Source organism: Syngnathus acus, chromosome 10, assembly GCF_901709675.1.
Source record: "Syngnathus acus chromosome 10, fSynAcu1.2, whole genome shotgun sequence".
NCBI classification, from domain to species: domain Eukaryota; kingdom Metazoa; phylum Chordata; class Actinopteri; order Syngnathiformes; family Syngnathidae; genus Syngnathus; species Syngnathus acus.
The window spans coordinates 5,194,036-5,212,066 of record NC_051095.1 but is presented as its reverse complement, the minus strand read 5'-3'; the positions used below and the strand labels follow the sequence as shown (position 1 = coordinate 5,212,066).

The 18,031-nt window shown below is 44.1% G+C and overlaps 3 protein-coding genes and 1 long non-coding RNA gene across 6 annotated transcripts; 3 read left to right on the top strand and 1 right to left on the bottom strand.

Annotated features, from left to right (window-relative positions):
- LOC119129020 lies at positions 1 to 6,449 on the top strand. 2 transcript variants are annotated; one of them, XM_037261971.1, is made up of 8 exons: positions 1 to 162; positions 1,015 to 1,124; positions 1,305 to 1,389; positions 1,493 to 1,688; positions 1,781 to 2,784; positions 3,357 to 4,141; positions 4,505 to 4,702; positions 5,100 to 6,449. In XM_037261971.1, exons 1-8 carry the CDS (start codon positions 71 to 73, stop codon positions 5,357 to 5,359), a joined length of 2,730 nt encoding a protein of 909 aa, XP_037117866.1. In that variant the 5' UTR covers positions 1 to 70; the 3' UTR covers positions 5,360 to 6,449. The 2 variants fall into 2 exon arrangements, with proteins under 2 accessions (XP_037117866.1, XP_037117867.1); XM_037261972.1 differs by having other exon boundaries at positions 1,305 to 1,411.
- Positions 6,450 to 6,982: 533 nt separating this feature from the next.
- mfsd8 (major facilitator superfamily domain containing 8) lies at positions 6,983 to 10,725 on the top strand. Its single transcript, XM_037262264.1, has 11 exons — positions 6,983 to 7,307; positions 7,394 to 7,476; positions 7,638 to 7,922; positions 8,210 to 8,323; positions 8,892 to 9,036; positions 9,121 to 9,179; positions 9,245 to 9,353; positions 9,418 to 9,552; positions 9,622 to 9,725; positions 9,793 to 10,004; positions 10,112 to 10,725. Exons 1-11 carry the CDS (start codon positions 7,249 to 7,251, stop codon positions 10,316 to 10,318), a joined length of 1,512 nt encoding a protein of 503 aa, XP_037118159.1. The 5' UTR covers positions 6,983 to 7,248; the 3' UTR covers positions 10,319 to 10,725.
- Positions 10,726 to 10,942: 217 nt separating this feature from the next.
- Positions 10,943 to 15,910, top strand: si:dkey-33c12.4 (uncharacterized protein LOC560112 homolog). Of its 2 annotated transcripts, none has more exons than XM_037262256.1 (17): positions 10,943 to 11,094; positions 11,235 to 11,257; positions 11,505 to 11,523; positions 11,755 to 11,888; positions 11,958 to 12,026; positions 12,187 to 12,240; positions 12,330 to 12,446; positions 12,692 to 12,841; positions 13,176 to 13,233; positions 13,308 to 13,398; positions 13,504 to 13,645; positions 13,872 to 13,976; positions 14,050 to 14,252; positions 14,779 to 14,853; positions 14,936 to 15,038; positions 15,119 to 15,219; positions 15,622 to 15,910. In XM_037262256.1, exons 1-17 carry the CDS (start codon positions 11,091 to 11,093, stop codon positions 15,683 to 15,685), a joined length of 1,512 nt encoding a protein of 503 aa, XP_037118151.1. In that variant the 5' UTR covers positions 10,943 to 11,090; the 3' UTR covers positions 15,686 to 15,910. The 2 variants fall into 2 exon arrangements, with proteins under 2 accessions (XP_037118151.1, XP_037118150.1); XM_037262255.1 differs by having other exon boundaries at positions 12,330 to 12,494.
- Positions 15,911 to 16,147: 237 nt separating this feature from the next.
- On the bottom strand, positions 16,148 to 16,831 carry LOC119129171. Its single transcript, XR_005099139.1, has 2 exons — positions 16,624 to 16,831; positions 16,148 to 16,517 (listed from the first exon to the last, which is right to left on the bottom strand). It is a non-coding gene; the product is annotated as an uncharacterized LOC119129171 (long non-coding RNA).
- Positions 16,832 to 18,031: the final 1,200 nt, after the last annotated feature.

Here is an 18,031-nt window from a genome sequence, read left to right as displayed (position 1 = left end):
ACACCCCCCACCGTCAAGGGAGGAGGGAGCGCGGAGACGGACTGGAGGGAAGCACTGGCTGGCAGTCCTAATGGCGGAGAATGTGCGCTCGCCTTTCGACTACCGGGAGCCACCGACACTCGACAGCGACGGGGATGGCAGCAAACCGCCGCCTCCTCGGGGGTGAGTGGCTCCGCTCGGGCCTGCGTTTTGCGCCATTCCCTCCTCAAATTTTACGGGGCTTTGTTAGCTTGGCTCTATCTCCACTCAACGCAGGCGCGCGTTCTACCCCCCCCACCTCCCCCCTTCTCTCCCTTCTGATGTGTGATTTTGTGAGAAAAGCAACCATTTAAGGTTTTTTTGTGAGTCGCGGCGGTACCGCGCCTCTCGTGGCCGTTGCTTGACGCCTCTCTCCGGTCAGAGTGCGGGCCCCCGGCCCGGTTAGCCGTCATGTTTTGACGCGACGGTGAAGCTAACTGGTTAGCCGTGATGTTAGCATCAACATCGCAGTGGGAGCATCAGCTGGACTCTGGCTGAATTCGAGCTGATCCTAGATCAGTTGAATTTGAGACCGAACACCCCCCCCCCCCCCCCCCCCCCCCCCCACACACACACACAAATCATAGCAATCATAATCATCATCGTCGTCGTCGTCGTCATCAGCATCGTCATTGTCATTATAATGACTGCAACGCCAAAGCATGCATGCAGAAATCCTCTCGAAAGCACATGTTTATAATATGGAGGAATGAACCAAGTTTAACCTCTTCTAACTCTCCTTTGGGGGTCATATAAAACCCATTCAGCGCTTAAACCCACTGCTTGGTCGTAGGTCACATTAAACCACATCGCTGATTGTTTTCAACTCGTCAAGCTATTAAACATTTATTTAGATAATATTACAAGCACAGATCTATCAAATCAAAGTTTTGACATAAATCATCCAAAGATATCTTACAGCAGCATTCAGTCGTTTATTTTAAAGTAAAAAGTTGTGTATTGTTGGAGAAATCACAGCTGTTGTTGTTTTTCCAGCCGCGTTTGCGGGAGGAAGCGCAAGGGGACGCCGGTGAAGGTGTGCGACCGAGCGTATGTGACGGAAGATGAGGAGGACGAGAGCATGTCTGAGCACAGCTACAGCCCAGGTCAGTACACACACGCAGACTCTTCATCTATTTAGTCCCTCAGGGATGTCACGATCAATCATCGCAATTCGCCCGACAAATTTTGTTTAAATTCAAAGTTACAACAACCTCACAAAATCCAGGTGTGACTTCCTGTTACCTATTGTGAATTGTGCTAAAGGTGATATGTTGTCCATTCAGGTGAGGGCCAATATCCAGAGGGCACCGAAGATGGCCTCCCTCCCCCGGGGAGTCCCTACTACCTAACAGACCCTGCTCAGCTCTGGTAAGGAGGACCCGTTATCATGGTAACTACGCAGACTCCGCCTCCCTTATTTTCGAGGTTTACCGAATACTCACGCGTCCCTGTTTCCTTTTTGTTTTGCCAGCGTGCCGGAGCTGGGCGAGGAAGGGGCGGGGAGCGTCCGGGGACCCGTGCTCTTCCACGCGCCGCCCAATTGCCGCATTCGAGAGGTGCACTGCGGGACTCAGGTGCGGCTGGTAGTCATAGCGATCCGAGATATCGCCAAAGGGGAAGAGATCACGGTGGACTACAGCCTGACAGACTGGGGCGAGAATGCCATGGTGAGAAATGGGCCTGTTCCGATTGTTTCCTAACAATAAGAGTGGGATTCGTCAACTTTGATCATGCTAATGTTGTCGTGCACCCCCACCAGGACGAAGAGGCCGGCCCCCACCCGCTGTCCCTCTCCGTATCGGATTACCTCACCCCCTCCTGGTCCCTATCGCCCTCATCCTCGCCGCTCACCCATTCCGAGCCGAGCGACTCAGATCGTGAGGAGGACGAGGAAGAGGATGATGACGACGATGACGAGGAGGAAGAGGAGGAGGAGGAAATAGAGGAGATGAGGGGACGGATGCTTCGCCGCCGCAAGAAGCGCAAGATCCCCTCCTCGGACGACAGCAAGAAAAAAGGCGGGCCCACCTCTTCCCGGGGCCCGGGGCGCCCCTGCTCCTCCTTCTCGGCACCCACCGCAAGGTCAAACCCGCAGCCGGTCGGCGCCATGGCCCCGCCGACCACCAATATCAACAATAACATCAACATAAACATTGGCAGCTCCAGCGGCGCCCCAGTGAGCCGGCGTCAACACTGTCTGTACTGCGGGCGCCACTATCGGTCTTTGGCGCGCCACCTGGAGAAGCATCACGCCAATCAGCCTGAGGTGCGCTCGGCTATGGAGCTGGCGCATCTCCGCACGCACGCCAACGGCAATCCCTCACCCGCCTCCACAACTCACAGTCATTCCTTCGCGGTCCCGCAGCCTTCAGCCCCCAGCCCGGCACCCCCGCCCTCGCTCTTTGCCAGGGAGCGTGACTCACCGGGCACCCGCCCGGGCGCTGTTTCTTTCTCCCTCTCCGTATCGCCGCCTGCTCAGAAGAAGGCGGCGCTCGGATCATCTCCGCCGACCACCAGACGCTCCACTCCTACGCCGACGCCCCGGGTTAAGAGCCCTACACCTCCTCCCCCATCTCCTCCCAGGAGAGGTCGTAGGATGAAGAGGGAGAAGCTCGAAGAGCAACAAAAGGTGGAGGCCGAGCCGGTCCAAGAAGACCTGGCTCCTCCTCCAACACCTGAACCGGACATCGATTTGGAAGAAGATCTTGACCTTAGTGCGGATGGAGACGGTGACACACCGGAGGAGAAGAACGGGGACACCAGGTTGGGCCCTGAATCATTTAAAACTTGTCCGTGTGCGTTTTTGAAAACCGTGAATAGCCCCCAGAACTGAAGCACTATTGAAGATGCTAAGAATTGCCTGCCTGGACTCTAGTAGGAGTTAAACTGTAAATATATAACGAAAAGAAAAACGTAAATATCAAACGTCTTGAAAACCTACCCTTATTACAATACTTACCGCATTTTCTACGAACAGCAATTTACAAAATTTCCCAATATCTGACTGATAAAATTTTCACTTGGCTTATTTGATTTCAAACAAAAATAGAAGGTGCAGAGAGTTCCTTGGGTTTGCAGCATCCCTTAAAAAGTTAACATTTAAATAGTTCCCTGAAGCAGATATTGTCAAATTGATGTGCTAATTATTGACTTAGCCAATAATTGATTGAGAGTTATTAGCTTAATGCTAACCTAAAATGTAAAACGCCATTGACGGGCTAGTTGAAATTAGGATGCAAAGTTATAACCTTCAAATAACTGCTGCTTGAACATATGCATATCGTAGCTTCGGTACCAGTCGGGAGTCATTCTAACGAGTGTCGATCTACTTCCAGGTCCCGGCGGCACCACATGTCTCCGCTGCTGTCCTCGCTGTCCTCGCTGGTGACGTACCTCCAGCAGCAGCAGCACGCCTCCTTCCTGTCGCTGGGCCGCTCGCGCTCGGCCGAGGCTTGGCGCCAGCTGTGCCACGCTAGCCTCTCGCTGCTCATCCTCTACAACCGCCACCGCGAGTGCGAGGTGGCCAAGCTCACCATCCAGGACTACCGCAAGCGGGCCGCCCCGCAGGAGAGTTCCTGCGGCGGCACCGAGGCGCTCCTGTCGCCCTTTGAGCGCAGGGTCCTCTGCCACCTCCCGAGGGCGTGCGTCATGGGAAAGCGCGGCCGCATCCAGCCCCTCATTCTGCCGCCCAACTGCGAGTCCTGCCTCGACCTGCTCCTGCAAACCAGCGCCGACGTGGGCGTGGACCCCGAGAGCCCCTACGTTTTCTCCCGCCCCTATCACTCGCCCGCCACCCCGCTCCGTGGCACGGACCTCTTGAGGAACCTGGCACGGGCCAGCGGCGTCAAGAACCCCGGCGCCATCACGGGGACTCGGGTGCGCCGGCAGGTGGCCATCCTCACGCAGCTCCTGCTCCTGGAGGAGGGCTCAGCTCAAGGCGGCGCCACCAAGCGCCTGGAGAGCTTTCTGGAGACAGAGTACCACGTGACGCAGAACTGCTCCTCCATCACGCGGGACGCCTCCCTGATGGGGCAGGTGGGCCGCGTGGTTCTGTACGGCGAGAAGGAGGGCGTGCTCTTCCGCGGGATGAGCTTGCAGCACATTTGCCTGGAGCTGGACGGTAAGACAAGGAGGCCACTTGCTGAAGATACTTTTGATATTTTATGCCCATGGCAATTTAAAATTAGAATTATGGTCATGTTATAGTCAAAAACACAATATATGTGTACAGTATTGCAAGTGTACACGCAACGTTCGCTAATACGGAAGCGGATTTCTTACGTGTGCCTACGCTACAACACGCTGGAAGATTAGCATTGGCTGCAATGAGCTTTAATATGCACCAAAAACGTGGAATGGTCATGTGACTGATATCGTACACATTTCAGCATTAATAACTTTCATTTTCTCAATTTTGCTATAGTGTCCAACCGTCGACTTATCAAACACATTTTGACTGCAAGACGTCTTTTCTGTCCGGCAGTGATGTCCGGCAACTCCGTCGACTCGTTCTCGGAAGGCTCGGAGGCGGAAGACGTAAAGGAGGAGGTGCCGGAAAAGGTGGAGGTGATCGTGAAGAAGAAAGGTCCGGGCAGACCCCCGAAGAGAAAGAGGGCGCCAGTCGCGTCGGCAGTCAGCCCGTCAGCCGCCGGCGCTCCCAAAAGGAGGTTACCCAAATCAGGTAACGCTTGCTCCATTTCGGCTTATCACATAACACAGCACAACACAGCTTGTGCAATGGTTTTTTTCCTTCTTGATTTTCTAATTTGAGTTACTCCCAATGCCAGTTATTGCTCATAGTCATGGACAAAGTTTTATTTCAACTGTTTTTATGTTGTTAATTTTTTTTTTTTTTTTTTTAAAGACAATCTCATCGTGTCCCCAAAACTTTTTATTTATTTATTTATTTATTTATTTATGTAGCTTTATTATTTCATTGATTTAAAAAAAAAAAAAAGGGTTAGTTAACAATTGTTTTATACAGTTAAACATGTTCATGGGCATTTTAAAGTACTTATTCATTTCCAGTTTTTAGTAAGTTTTTGTATTTATCCATGCAATGCGCTTACCTCCCACAGGGAAACGGGGCGTGGTGAAGCGTCCGTGGTCGGAGGCGGAGCGCGTCGCCGTGGAAACGCACCTCAACCGCAACCTGGCCGACCTGCGCGTACCCGCCAAGGCCGACTGTGAGCGCTGTCTGGAGCTTTGTCCGCTGCTCGTCAGCAACCACCGCGACTGGCGCGCCATCAAGTTTTACGTGCACAACCGGATCCAGCTGCTGAAAAAGCAGGGCAGACGCGAAAGTGCCGCCATGGCCGCCGCTGCCGCTGTCTGTTGAGCTGGGACAAAAGTGGCGCGGTAAGGTAGCAACCACCAGCAAACGCTCTTTTGTGTAAAATAAATGCCCACGGGCATCATCGTCATTGTCGTACACGGAATATGGAAGGACTACACTTGTCCTCTTTTAAAATCAGCTGCACCCTTCGGTCTCACACACGAGAAAAAAAGCCAAAGAACAAAAAGTGGCGTTTGACTTCGGGGTGTGGCAGCCCGGCAATTGTGCGACGTGGATCAACTGCACATGTAGTAGCATCACATGGGAGCCATTTTGATGACCAAACAAGAATGTGTAAAGCTCGTCGTTCCGGCCTTTGAAAGCAGTGGCTCCCAAATGGGGGACACCCGGTAGGCCGCCAAAACACTGCGATAAAATTGTTATATCATTAAAAAAAATAAGTGCATATCAACGTATGTGGACTGATGAAAAACAGTAAACTTTTTTTTTTTTTTAAATTCAGACCAAAAAGCCCATATTTTCAAGAAAGTCTTGTTGTTGTTTTTTAGATTAATGGTTTCTTTCTGTTCCAAAAGGTGTAATATTACAAGTGGTATTTTTGAAATTACCCTGGTAAAACGCAACATTGTTCCTTGGTTAAGCGGCGACTTTCCCGGTTTATACCGCAGATATATTAGATTGAAAATCTGAAAATTTTTCGCAGCACAGTGGTTGGGAATTACTGCTTTTAAGGCCAACTCATGGACTTTGTATCTTCTCAACTGGTATCATTTTAGGTATAGTGTGTGTCTATGTATTATTATTATTGTTAGTATTATTATAAAAAGAAGTCTTTAACTATGAGACCAGTGTGACGGCAGCGGCAGCATACCTCTACAGAGGCTACTGATATTCATCCGACAGATAGGCTATTGTAATTATTCCACAGTCGTGATCTTAAAGTTTTTGTCTTTTATGTACATACTTTACTGTACATATTATCTGTATTAAAGTCAATGACTGTGTTTTTTTTTTTAAACTGGATTTTGATGTGAGTTTTTGGGTACAGTTTCACAATATTTCAGGGAAGAAGGACTGAATTGTGCTAAATATTCACCGTGATTAAAGAAATCACTTTTGTTGTTTTTCTCAATCTGTTTCTATTAATTTGTCAACTGTCTAAAAAGATCGAACGTGTTTTGAGATTATTTTTCACATTAAAAATAATTTTCTTAATGGCCCAAGGTAAAGTTCAAGGGACTACATCACTTGAATCTATTTACATCATTTATACATTTTATTAGTCACTTTTTAAACTGGCGAATGGTCAAAATGTACACCAACACTGCAACATATCGCCCCCATTACCACAAAATTAAAAAAAAAGGCTTTGCGGATGAACACAATTTATTTTTGAATCATGCGAGGTTTCTTTTCATTCCCTTTTCTCCCCAACTTTAATCCATTCTCATTTTCCGGTTGACTTTTCAAAATAAAATCCTTCAGGCGCGCGATAGTATAAAATTGTTTATATACATTAATTGTGTTGGTCAATATTTATTCCGGCGAAAATTATGTTTTATGTATATTTGTTGGGTCACTTCCAAGCAGACTTGCCAAACCCCTCAAAACGCGCTTCCGTCTAATTGCGCATTTTATTTTGGAATCTCGCCGGACGAGTCCGTCTCAGCGACATTAACTTGCGGTAGATGTCAAAGTTGCTTCGGGTGCCAGAGTCCAGCTTTACTGACATTTAGTCACGCACTGAATGCAAAGACGTGGCTGCTTGACTCGATTTAACACTATGCGTGGGATTTGTCAATGAAACAAACTTGTTGACGGGTTGAATGTTAGCTGCAGTGGCTAACAAACCAGCTTGCGAGTTAGCTTCTCGTAGCTTTGCAGTTGTGCGACAGCTAGCTTGTTTTGTTTTTATCATAATTTAACCCAGGATGTCTCAATTTGTGGATTCGGACGAAAACACTCCTTTACTTCGGGACGAACCAAGAAGGTCAGTGTGATTTTTTTATTTTATTTTTCAAGATGTCAAGTAATTATGATTTGTATGTAAACTTTATTGAAACTTGTTCTGCGCAGTGATGACGTTACTGATGACGATTACCAGAACCGATGGAGGTCGATCAGAGTCATGTACTTCACTATGTTTCTCAGCAGCGTTGGTGAGGAAAAAAAAAATCTCCCTGCATATTTTGTAAAGATGGCAATAGCTAAAAAGTAAGCAAAAACACTGCATCAAATTGAGGGGTTTTTTTCTTATAGAAAGACACTCCCACAAAATGTATCAATATTTATTTTATTGTCTCATTCACTTCCTCTTTAGGTTTCACCATCGTAATAACATCGCTGTGGCCATACTTGCAAAAGTCTGATGAAAGCGCCGATGCCACCTTCCTGGGCTGGGTGGTGGCAGCTTACAGTCTTGGCCAAATGGTGGCATCGCCCTTTTTTGGCCTATGGTCCAATCATCGGCAGCGCAGAGAGCCGCTGGTGTGCTCCATCGTCATCAACCTGTCGGCCAATATCTACTATGCCTACGCTTCGCTGCCGTCAACTGGGGACAAGTACCACATACTCATTTCACGGGCTTTTGTGGGCTTCGGAGCAGGTTGTAATCGTCACTAAATGATGTCGTATGTACTGAACCCCCGTTTATCATGATTGGTACATTTCAGATGCAGCCATAGTCGGTGAAAATTTGCAATACAAACAAAGCCAAAATGAAATAGTTTTACACTCGTACAATTGAAACTTAGGCTGTGTGCCTCTAGATGGCAGTCAAACGTAAGGTACAGAGTTCCTTGGCTGGTGGTACCTATGTTAAGCGGGATCAGACGCAATCGACGCACTCCAATTTCATCGATAGACTTTTTAACACTAATTCTGTCGCGGCAGGTAATGTTGCTGTGGTGAGATCATACGTTGCCGGAGCCACGTCGTTGAAGGAGAGGACGAACGCCATGGCCAACATGAGCGCGTGTCAAGCCTTAGGGTTCATCCTCGGTCCAGGTTATTATGGATTATTACTGAATCCAGAAGAGACACCTATGAGTTGGATAATCCCCCTTGAAAGCGTGCTACAGGGCCCCACTGTCTTGGTTCCTGTTGGTACCCAAAGATTTATCTCAGGGACTTGTTACAAAAGCAGTTTGGGCCACTGGTTGATATCCAAGTAGCCGTAAAATAAAACCGTAGCACCAGGACACTCTCTAACCTTTTGCTTTGGATTTAAATGTCAGAGACGCCATTATTCAGAGTGTTTGGTCTTCCAAGTTCACAGTTTTTTTTTTCTTCTGTCTGTATTGCTTCATGAGACCTAGATATCAACCAGTGATGAGATTTCTTTGGTACCAAATCCCGTAGAAAAAAATTCTAGTGGCAAAAGGAGTGGGTTTCTTTCTGCTGAATGATCTTCCAGACTGGTAGATATTTTTGGTGGGTGGTATCTTTACTAGTAAAAACAATCACCGGGTGTGCTTAAGAACCTAGTTGGTATGTCTTGAGAAATTTGATGGGCTTGATGTTGTGTGTATTTCTTTCTTTTTTTTTTATGGTAATACTTGCATATGTCCATCAGCTCTGCAGGCTTGCTTGTCGTTCCTCGGGGAAGTGGGCTACACGGTGGACTTCATCCATCTAAAACTCAACATGTACACTGCTCCGGCTTTACTTGCGGCCATCTTTGGTGTCATCAACATCTTGTTGGTGGTCTTGGTGCTTAGGTGAAGTCTTTTGAAAGAAACTAATGTTTGACAACCGGAGAGGGGCAGCAAGGCTCGTGCAACTCACGAGTCTCCGTTTCATAGGGAGCACCGAGTCGATGATGACGGGAGACACATCCATGCCATCAACTACCTCGCGGAAGGTAAGACGGCGAAGGTACGGGCGTCTCCCGTCGGAACACTAATCTGGTATGTCGTCATTTTACAGATGAGGTGGACCTCATCGAAGACTCGGAAGAAACCATCGACCACTTAGCCGTCTTCACATCGAATGTCCTCTTCTTCATTGTCATGTTCATTTTTGCCGTTTTTGAGACGTACGTGGGCACATTGCTCTGACGTGATGCTGAGCCTTGTAATCGCGACTCCTTTCTGGAACAGGATCGCCACACCTTTGTCCATGGACATGTTTGCGTGGACGAGGAGAGAGGCAGTTTTCTACAACGGCATCATCATCTGCTGTATCGGATTTGAATCCATCCTGGTGTTTCTTGTGGTCAAAATAGCCGCACAAAAGTAAACCAAATACACGAATCCCTCGTTCAAATGAAAAATGATATCTTATTTCCGAGCTTTATTTTACAGGGTCGGGGATCGTCCAGTACTGCTCCTCGGTCTGGCCATCATATTCTGCGGCTTCTTTATTCTACTTCCATGGGGAAGCCATTACCCCAAAATCCAGTGGGCAGGTATTTCAAAATATTTGAGTGGGCAATACTGACATTTGAAAATAACCTTATGTTTCCCTCTCCCTAGACCTTAAAAACAATTCATTGGTCAGTCAGCTCTCATCCAACAGCTCTTTTGAGCCCACCGGCTGCCCGTATGACCAGACCTGGTGTCAGTACACCCCTGCCATCTACCTGGCTCAGTACATCTCCTCAGATTTCCTCATCGGTGTGGGCTATCCGGCTTGCAACGTCATGTCCTACACCCTCTATTCCAAAATCCTGGGACCCAAGCCTCAGGTGAAGGAGCTAATCTATGTGAAGATCTTAAAACCTCAACCTCTTTTTTTTTGTTTATCCATTTTAGTGGGATAGATGTGAGAGTACACCTTGATTTCTTTTTTCAGGGCGTCTACATGGGCTGGCTGACAGCATCAGGGAGCGGCGCACGGACTCTGGGCCCCGTGTTTGTCTCCCACGTGTACACCCTACTCGGACCTCGGTGGGCCTTCACTATCATCTGCATCATGGTGGTGGCGGCCATCGTCCTCCTCAGCTGTGTCTACCACAGACTCATCGCTTTCTCAGTGCGTCACGGAAGGACAATACAATGAGCCGGCGCTTTCCACACTGGACCAACTGAAGGACCAAAAAAAGAGTTTGAAAGGGAACGTGTGTGAACGTGCGCACCCAGATCGGCCACCTGTTTTAAATCAAGTTACTACATCCGTTTTTTGTTACTGATACACTACGACACGCTTTACTCAATTGCATTTGTAATGAACAAAGCTGTGTGAACTGAATAATAATGCATGTTTTAATGTCACAGGCGCATTCACTGGTTAAAAAAAATGTGACTTAATAATGTGAAAATATATGAGTTTTTTTTTTAAACCACAAATGATGATTCGACTGTCATATTTTCCACATTGAAGCTATTTTTAGTACATTGTCAAGAAGCTATGAATATGAAGAGATTTATATTTTCTTTCAATAAACATACAAAATGTAAGATCAGGAATATTTTGTGTACATTTTATTCTTACTGAACATGTATACTGAATACACGCTTTTAGAATTTATTATTATTATTATTATTATACTGCCAATATTTTAAAAAAATCACAAGGTCTTAAGATGCAAAGGAAATCCATATCAATAGATTTATTTTTTACCGAATGATGCGTGAAATGAAGACGAGGGTGGAGAATTACAAATGACGTAGTTCCGCTCAAAAACCGGAAGTCCCGCCTCCCAACCTGTGTCCGGACACTCCAGAGCGGAGTCATGCGAGAAGTTAGCTGAAATATGTTTAAGCGATTACATCATAATCACTTTATACGTTTAATTGATTTATAACTTTGTCATTATTTTTACATTGGAGCAATGGGTAAGGAAATACTTTTGGTACCCGTTCCCCATTGTGTTTGTGTCAAGTTTAGAAGAGAAGCTCGTTTTCTCGCGCGAGTTAGCTGGAAATGTATTGCCTTCCATCGATTTAACTCTTTATCATTTTCCCTTCTCTTTCAGATTTTAATAGAATGGAGCCATTCGTAAGTAAACATTTGATTCTGATTGTTCATTTCATTCAAGTTGAACACACCCGCACTCTTCAATACAAACATCCGCATTCCCTCCTTTTTATGCGACAATGTTATTTTCCTAACGGGTCAATGAGTCAGCACGTTTCCCTTCCCCGGAAACGAAAGTGAAACTTGAAAGATTAGATCAATAAAAAGAGATGAAATAAGCAAACTGTATATATTGTGTTGTAACTTGTCTTTTTTCTCTCTCACACAGCGAACCTATAGAAACGGAGGTGATTATTTTTATTATTATAAAAATACTATTGGCTTTACGTAGGATAGTTGAAGTTCTCGCAATATCCCCTGCAAAATAACGGTAGCTGTTTAGTTGCCGGTCACGGCAGAATAAACATTGCTATATTACTGCTTTAATTTAGTCAAAGTTAACACTTTATTGCTAAAGCTGAGCTGATAATAGGATTGTGCCATTGTCATGTTTTAAAACATGTCTTTCTGCCTCACAGTCTCAAGTGATCCATATGATTACCAAGATGAAGTTGATGCCAGTAATGGGGTGGCCCTTGCTTCAAGGACAATGTACGATTATTTCGATTTATTCTACAGCGAACGAGAATTGATGGCAGAGATCGAAGACAGTGTACGTCGTCGTTGTTATTATTTGTTGCTGGATCAACACGTGGATATTGACGCCTCGCTTTTCTTGTAGGATGATGAATGGTTACCAAAGCGGGAAAAAATCATAGAAAAGGCAGAAAAAAAGCGGCTGAAGAAAAAGGTATGCTTGCTTGGAAAGCGCAGTGTTAAAAACCATAAAGGAATGCAGCTCAGAATATCATAGCACAAGAATGGAGTGATGACTCCAACTTTCTTGTAGTAGCAGTATCAACGATGCACTCGAAAGTACACTTATGATCATATTGTGTTATTCGCCAAAGAAACGGAAGGAAAGAAAGCGACAAGAGAAAATGGAGAAGGAAAAAGAGAACACCGTAAGTAACTGTAATTTTTAACAAATTATAGCAATAATTATTTGAAATGAATGGGCCCATTACTTATGCTAATGTTCTCTGTGTGGAAGGTTACAAGTGGTTTGCAGCAGTCCACTGCTGAGGAGAATTTGGCGGTTGGCGACAAATCGCAAGACGGTGCGGAGGCTCGATTTGAAGTCGGAGCGGAAGCAGGCACGCTAGCTGAGGAAAGTGATGAAAGCCATTCCGAGGATGGTAGCAACAAGGTTTTAAAAGTTGTTATTTTAGTTTATTTTTTTCCTCAAGTAACTTTCTGCTATTTGGTAATCTCTTAAAATATGTTTTGTTTTCACAATATTATTTCAAAATCACATTTTGAATTTGTATTTAAAAATATATACTGTACCTTCTATACACATTTTAACGCAAAAGTGATTGATTGATTAATTTTTTCAAATTTATTCTTCTGAAGGAACTGGATTTGACAAGTTGTTTTGTGAGTCAAACGGCCCAAAGAATTCAGCATAAATTTGGTGCCAAGTCCAAACCTGAGAAGGGGAAAAAGAAGTCGCCCAACCAAGCACAACTCCCCAAAGAATCCCACAATGACATCAAGAAGGAGGTTGGACACTCCAATTTTTTTTCTTACAACTGTTTACTTTAGATTCTCGTTGAAAAAAGTTTGAATTAAATTCTCATCAAATTATGACTGTAAAATTTCAACTTCTTCCCCAAACATTTATTCTCCTTAAAATTGCTTTTTTAATTTTATTGATATAAAACTGGAACATGATATACTGGCACATCACAATTTCAGATATACATGAAATGATGTCGGTTAAATTGTATCAAATTCCAAGAGTTCAGTTAGTTTTATTTTCACGCAATTGTTCCTAAACTTGCCAAGATAAAAAACTAATTTTGTTTCTGACCATCTTTGTCATGCTTCCCCACAGGTTTCTGCTGACAGCTCGGTGCTGACCGATCATGTTGAAATAAGCAACCGTCTCGCAAGTGGGTTCTCACATTTTCCCACTCATTTGCGCATCATTTTTGTTGGCTATAAACACTTTTTGAATTTCTCAAAGCTCAGGGGAATGAATGCGCTCGTGATGGACGTTATGATTTAGCGGTGGATTTTTTTACCCAAGCCATCCAGTACAATCCTACGGAAATGAGGTCGGTACCATTACGTGGCCTACATTTTTTTTTTTTTATCTTTTCTTTATTTTTGAAGTCTCAAAAAAAAAAAAAACATTAACGCAACACAACTTTTCCTTTTAGGTTGTTTGGAAATCGAGCGTTCTGTTTGGAGAAGTTGCAGGACTATGAGAAGGCCCTGGCTGACGCCGAGTTATGCCTCAAGATGTCCCCGTGCTGGATTAAAGGCCTCTTTCGCAAGGGGCGGGCTTTAGCCGGTTTGAAGGTCACTGTCCACTTTTTGATCTTTCACTACGCGTTGGGTTGTGGTGTTCATTTCGTCAAGCCATGCACACTGCTGCAGTTTTTTTTTTCCACACGGGGGAAGAGGGAAGGTAACTTATTGGAGAATGGCTTCTAAGTTTGAGTGAAAAAATGAGGTTGGACATTGTTAGTCAAGTTATAAAATCTGGGTGTCACTAAAGCTCGCACCGTCTTACTCTCCTCACCAGAGATATGAGGAGGCGGCGCAAGCCTTCCGGGGGGTTCTCAAGCTGGATCCCTCTTGTGCTGAGGCGGCTCAGGAAATGATGCAAACGCAGATACTGCAGCTGATGGTTAGCGTACACACCGGCACCTTGACTTTGAAGGTTTTCCCACTGACGAGCCGTCGCCACCGTTCCGTTTCAGGAGTACGGCTTCACGCGGGAGCAGAGTTCAAATGCCTTGATTATACACGGGACGGTGAAGAAAGCACGCGAGGTGCTGTCTGCATTAAAGCCCCAAATCCAAGCTCCCCAAGTGCTGGCAGCTCCAGAAACCCCCGAGAAGACCAGACACCCCGGGGCGGTCCACAGCGCCTTCAACATCCAAAGTCAAGAGGATTGTCATCCGTAAGTCAATCACATGAATATTATTTGATCAGTCGGCACATGGGAAAGGACAACTTAACGTTTCCTCGTAGTATTTGGGATGTTTGTGAATATTTGTTTCAACCTCATTCTCATTTTTTGTACTTATTTGTACTTTTTGTACTTATTTTGATTATTTACTTGAAACTTCAAAGATGATTTCTTTTTACAATTATGTTATACTCATAAATGACTTTTATTCTTGGCAATAATTCATTTCTATTCTCGGATTTTAAGACTTGTTCACGGTATTCTAATTTCATCATTTTTAACATTTTCCCCCATGTGATATTGCCAGAATTTTATTTTATATGAATAATAAGTGATTATTATATTATTATTATTTATTATATATATTTTTTAATTGTTTCCAGATTTAATTTTCAAATGTTGTGTTAAAAAAAACAACCTATATCACCGTTTCTATTATTGTTACTTGCTTTCCAGCATGTTTATTTTTTGCCGCTTGATTGCTGCGTTTTTGAGCGTGCATCTATTTCCCTCGCAGGGAACTGTTTCCAGTGTGGGTGGGCAATGTGAACTCAATGGTAACGGAAGAGCTGTTCTTCAACATGTTCAGCAAGTTAGTGTGCATGGCGCCTTTGACCCGTAGAGTCACGGCGAGCCCGTTCGTAAGTTGATGACAATGACCTCTCCCTCGACAGGGCGGGTTCAGTTCATGGCGTCAAGCTCCTGCTCAAGCAACGCTGTGCCTTCGTCAACTTTACGCAACAGGAATGCTGTGACAACGCCATCCGATTATTTCACGTGAGTGGGGAAACACCCCTCGCACACACCTCCCCAACTTTCTGATCTTTTTGCAACTTACCTCCATGGTCTTTGGTCAGAACTTCAAACTGATGGGGAACTGGATCATTGTTCGATACCCCGACAGAATCCCCGCCTTCGGGGGCTTCTCCAAGGCGGCCCTCCGCAGTTACAATTTCCAGTAAGTGGCATTATCCACTTTACTCAACTACTGTAGATTCCAGACTATAAAGAAAAGACATTTTTACAGTCTTTAAACACGGTTTACCAAAGTAGAGTAACAACAGTAATAACACAAAAAAATCTGTCCTAGAAAAAAAAAAATTATGGCTGGATCTTTGTCATATTTTGACGACGTGATTTTATTTTATTTTTGTCCCTTAACGTAATTTGAATTTGCACCTTAATTCAAGTAGTCTCATAATATTGCAATCGAATCAATTATTGCAATTCCGGCATTTTTTTCGTGTTATTTGTTAAGTTAATTTCTTACCGTGTTTTCAGTACAGTTTTGAGGCTGACAGTAAATTTCGCAGCATCACTCGATTTGAACATTAGAACAATGTTCATTGTGTGTTTCCAGGCAGAATTCAAACGGAAGCGGCGTCATGTGCTCCAACAGACAACAAAAGAAGGAAGGCCTTTGAAAAAAAGAATAATGTTCCTTCTGCCGTTTAGTTTGTTTGGTTTAGTTTTTCTTTTAAAATGTTTCCATTTGAAGTACAACGACTGTCTTTTTATTCGTTTGCTGTTTTAATAAAAATTGCATCAAGGGATTTCTTATTTTTTTTAAAGTTGTTTTTAAAATAACTTTTTTTTTTTTTTATTGGATTTTGGCTCAACGTCCGTTGTGTATACCAAAACAGATATTAGTACAACAGATATTAGTATAACAAATATCTAAAAAAATCTGCCTTTAATTTTTTCTTCATAAATTTTGATTTAAACTCAGAAAATGAACTTCTCTTGTAAAATTGTGCCTTTTCCCCTAAAATGATGCACCAATTGGTTTATTTTGGTAAAATAATGATTTTGTTTTGTGATGACCAATTAATTTCCTGTCATAATATTTTTGACTGGTGGCACAGTGTTGCACTGGTTACAACGTCCGCCTCTCAGTTCTGTGGAGAGGGTCCGATTCCTCTGTGAAGTTTGCGTGCTCTTCCCGTGCATGCGTGGGTTTCCTCCAGGTACTCTGGTTACCCCCCACATTTCAAAAACGTGCGTTTTGAACTTGTAATGAAGTCTTATCTGTCCTCACCGTTATTTTGGGCTCGTCACTAAGTGTTTTTCCAGGGGGGTGCAGTGAGTGAGTGTTGGTCCTTTTAATCTTGTGGGGGGAGTCGGTTGGTGTGGGGCGTCGTTAACACTGACAAAATGGCTGCCGATGATAGCAAGTTACGGGAGAGGAAGTTGAAATGATGTTTGGCTATTTTTGGAAAAGGTTATTTATTGCCATCTGCTGTGAAATGTGCCAAACTTTATTGCGCAATGGTTGAATTAGTTTTAACTTTCGAGTAGCGTATGCGTAATATTTTTTTGCTTAAAACTAATTAGTCTCATACTGTTATGTAAAAACTACAACTTTAATATTTGTATCATATTTTAACTATTTGCATTTTATAAATGTAAATAAATTTTGTGAGTACATAACTTTCCTGTTTGCCTTTGGGAAAAAAAAACAGCTGGTATCACTGATATTGGGATGTCTCAATATCGATACTTGATTCTGTATCAGAAGTGATCATGATTCAATACATAACATGTTAAAATACAGAAAAATTGTCTGGCTGTGGTTCGGAGAATTTTATTTAGTTTTTTTTTTTTTGCTGGTCTTGCATTTTAAAAAAGACGAAAATAAAGCCTTCATTCCGGATGAGTGTCTCCCCTCCTGTCATGTCCGTTTCAATTTTTGTGCATGTGAAGCATCCGCGATGAGAGACGAAAGGAGATGCTTTTATGCTGATGAGAAGCAGTTTGAGAGGAGGAGCATGGTCTTGTGTAAAAATGGAACCCCCCCCTGTTGCCCCCCCTTCTATCAAAGCTTCTTCCTGGAGTCTGGGGAGGGAGGGAGAGTGGGAAGGAGGATACGTCCCAGCTGTGTTTGACAGCTCTCGGGGCTGAGTTGTGTGGTCTGATGCTGAAGAAGGGGCGGAGGAGGTGGGGGTGCTCCCTCACCCGACCACCCCCCACACACATGTAGACAGACAGACAGAGGGCTTGGCAAAGGGAGGTGACAGCAAGCTTTGACATGGTCCAGCCTGAACCTCTAAACCACATCTAGTGGCATGTGAACGAATCACTGAATTAAATGATCAAACTGCATAATGTTACAGTGGCTTGAATTAAGTACAGCTCAGTTGTATTTCACTTTTAAGCTTAACACTTTTTTAACTTTTGCGTGCATTAAGGTCTGCGATCATGTTCAGATGCAGCTGCTCACAATCCTTTTGATCGATGGAGTGTTTGTAGACACCAAGCGCCATAACACGCACACACACACGCGCACACACACGCATACCTTACCCAGTACATAGGTGTGACTGTTTAAAAACGTCTCCATTTTTCTTTTGTTTCAGCTGCGGGCTCCTGAAAGTCAAAAGCTCCCAAGTGGTTTGGTGCAGCACTTGATGTCTGAATGTTGTCAATTCATGTCGAACTTGCCCGTTCTTTTCGTTTCTGCTGCTGCTGACTCATGCATTTCGACGTGATGTCATCAAACGTCGCTTTCCTTACTCAACTGCAGACCGTAGCAGGCGTTTCTAAAAGACATGGGTAAGTTTTTAATTTTACTAAATAAAACAAGTTTTTATACCTGTCCAATTTGAAATGATGATTGGTTATGCCATTTTTATAAAAAATTTTGAACAATGTTCCGAAATTTTAAATACATTTTTTAGTGCCACTATGAATCACTTATTAAATTGTGGGGGTTTTTTTCTCTTTGAATTTACCACAATAGTGGTAACTAAACAATATAATGTACTCGTTTT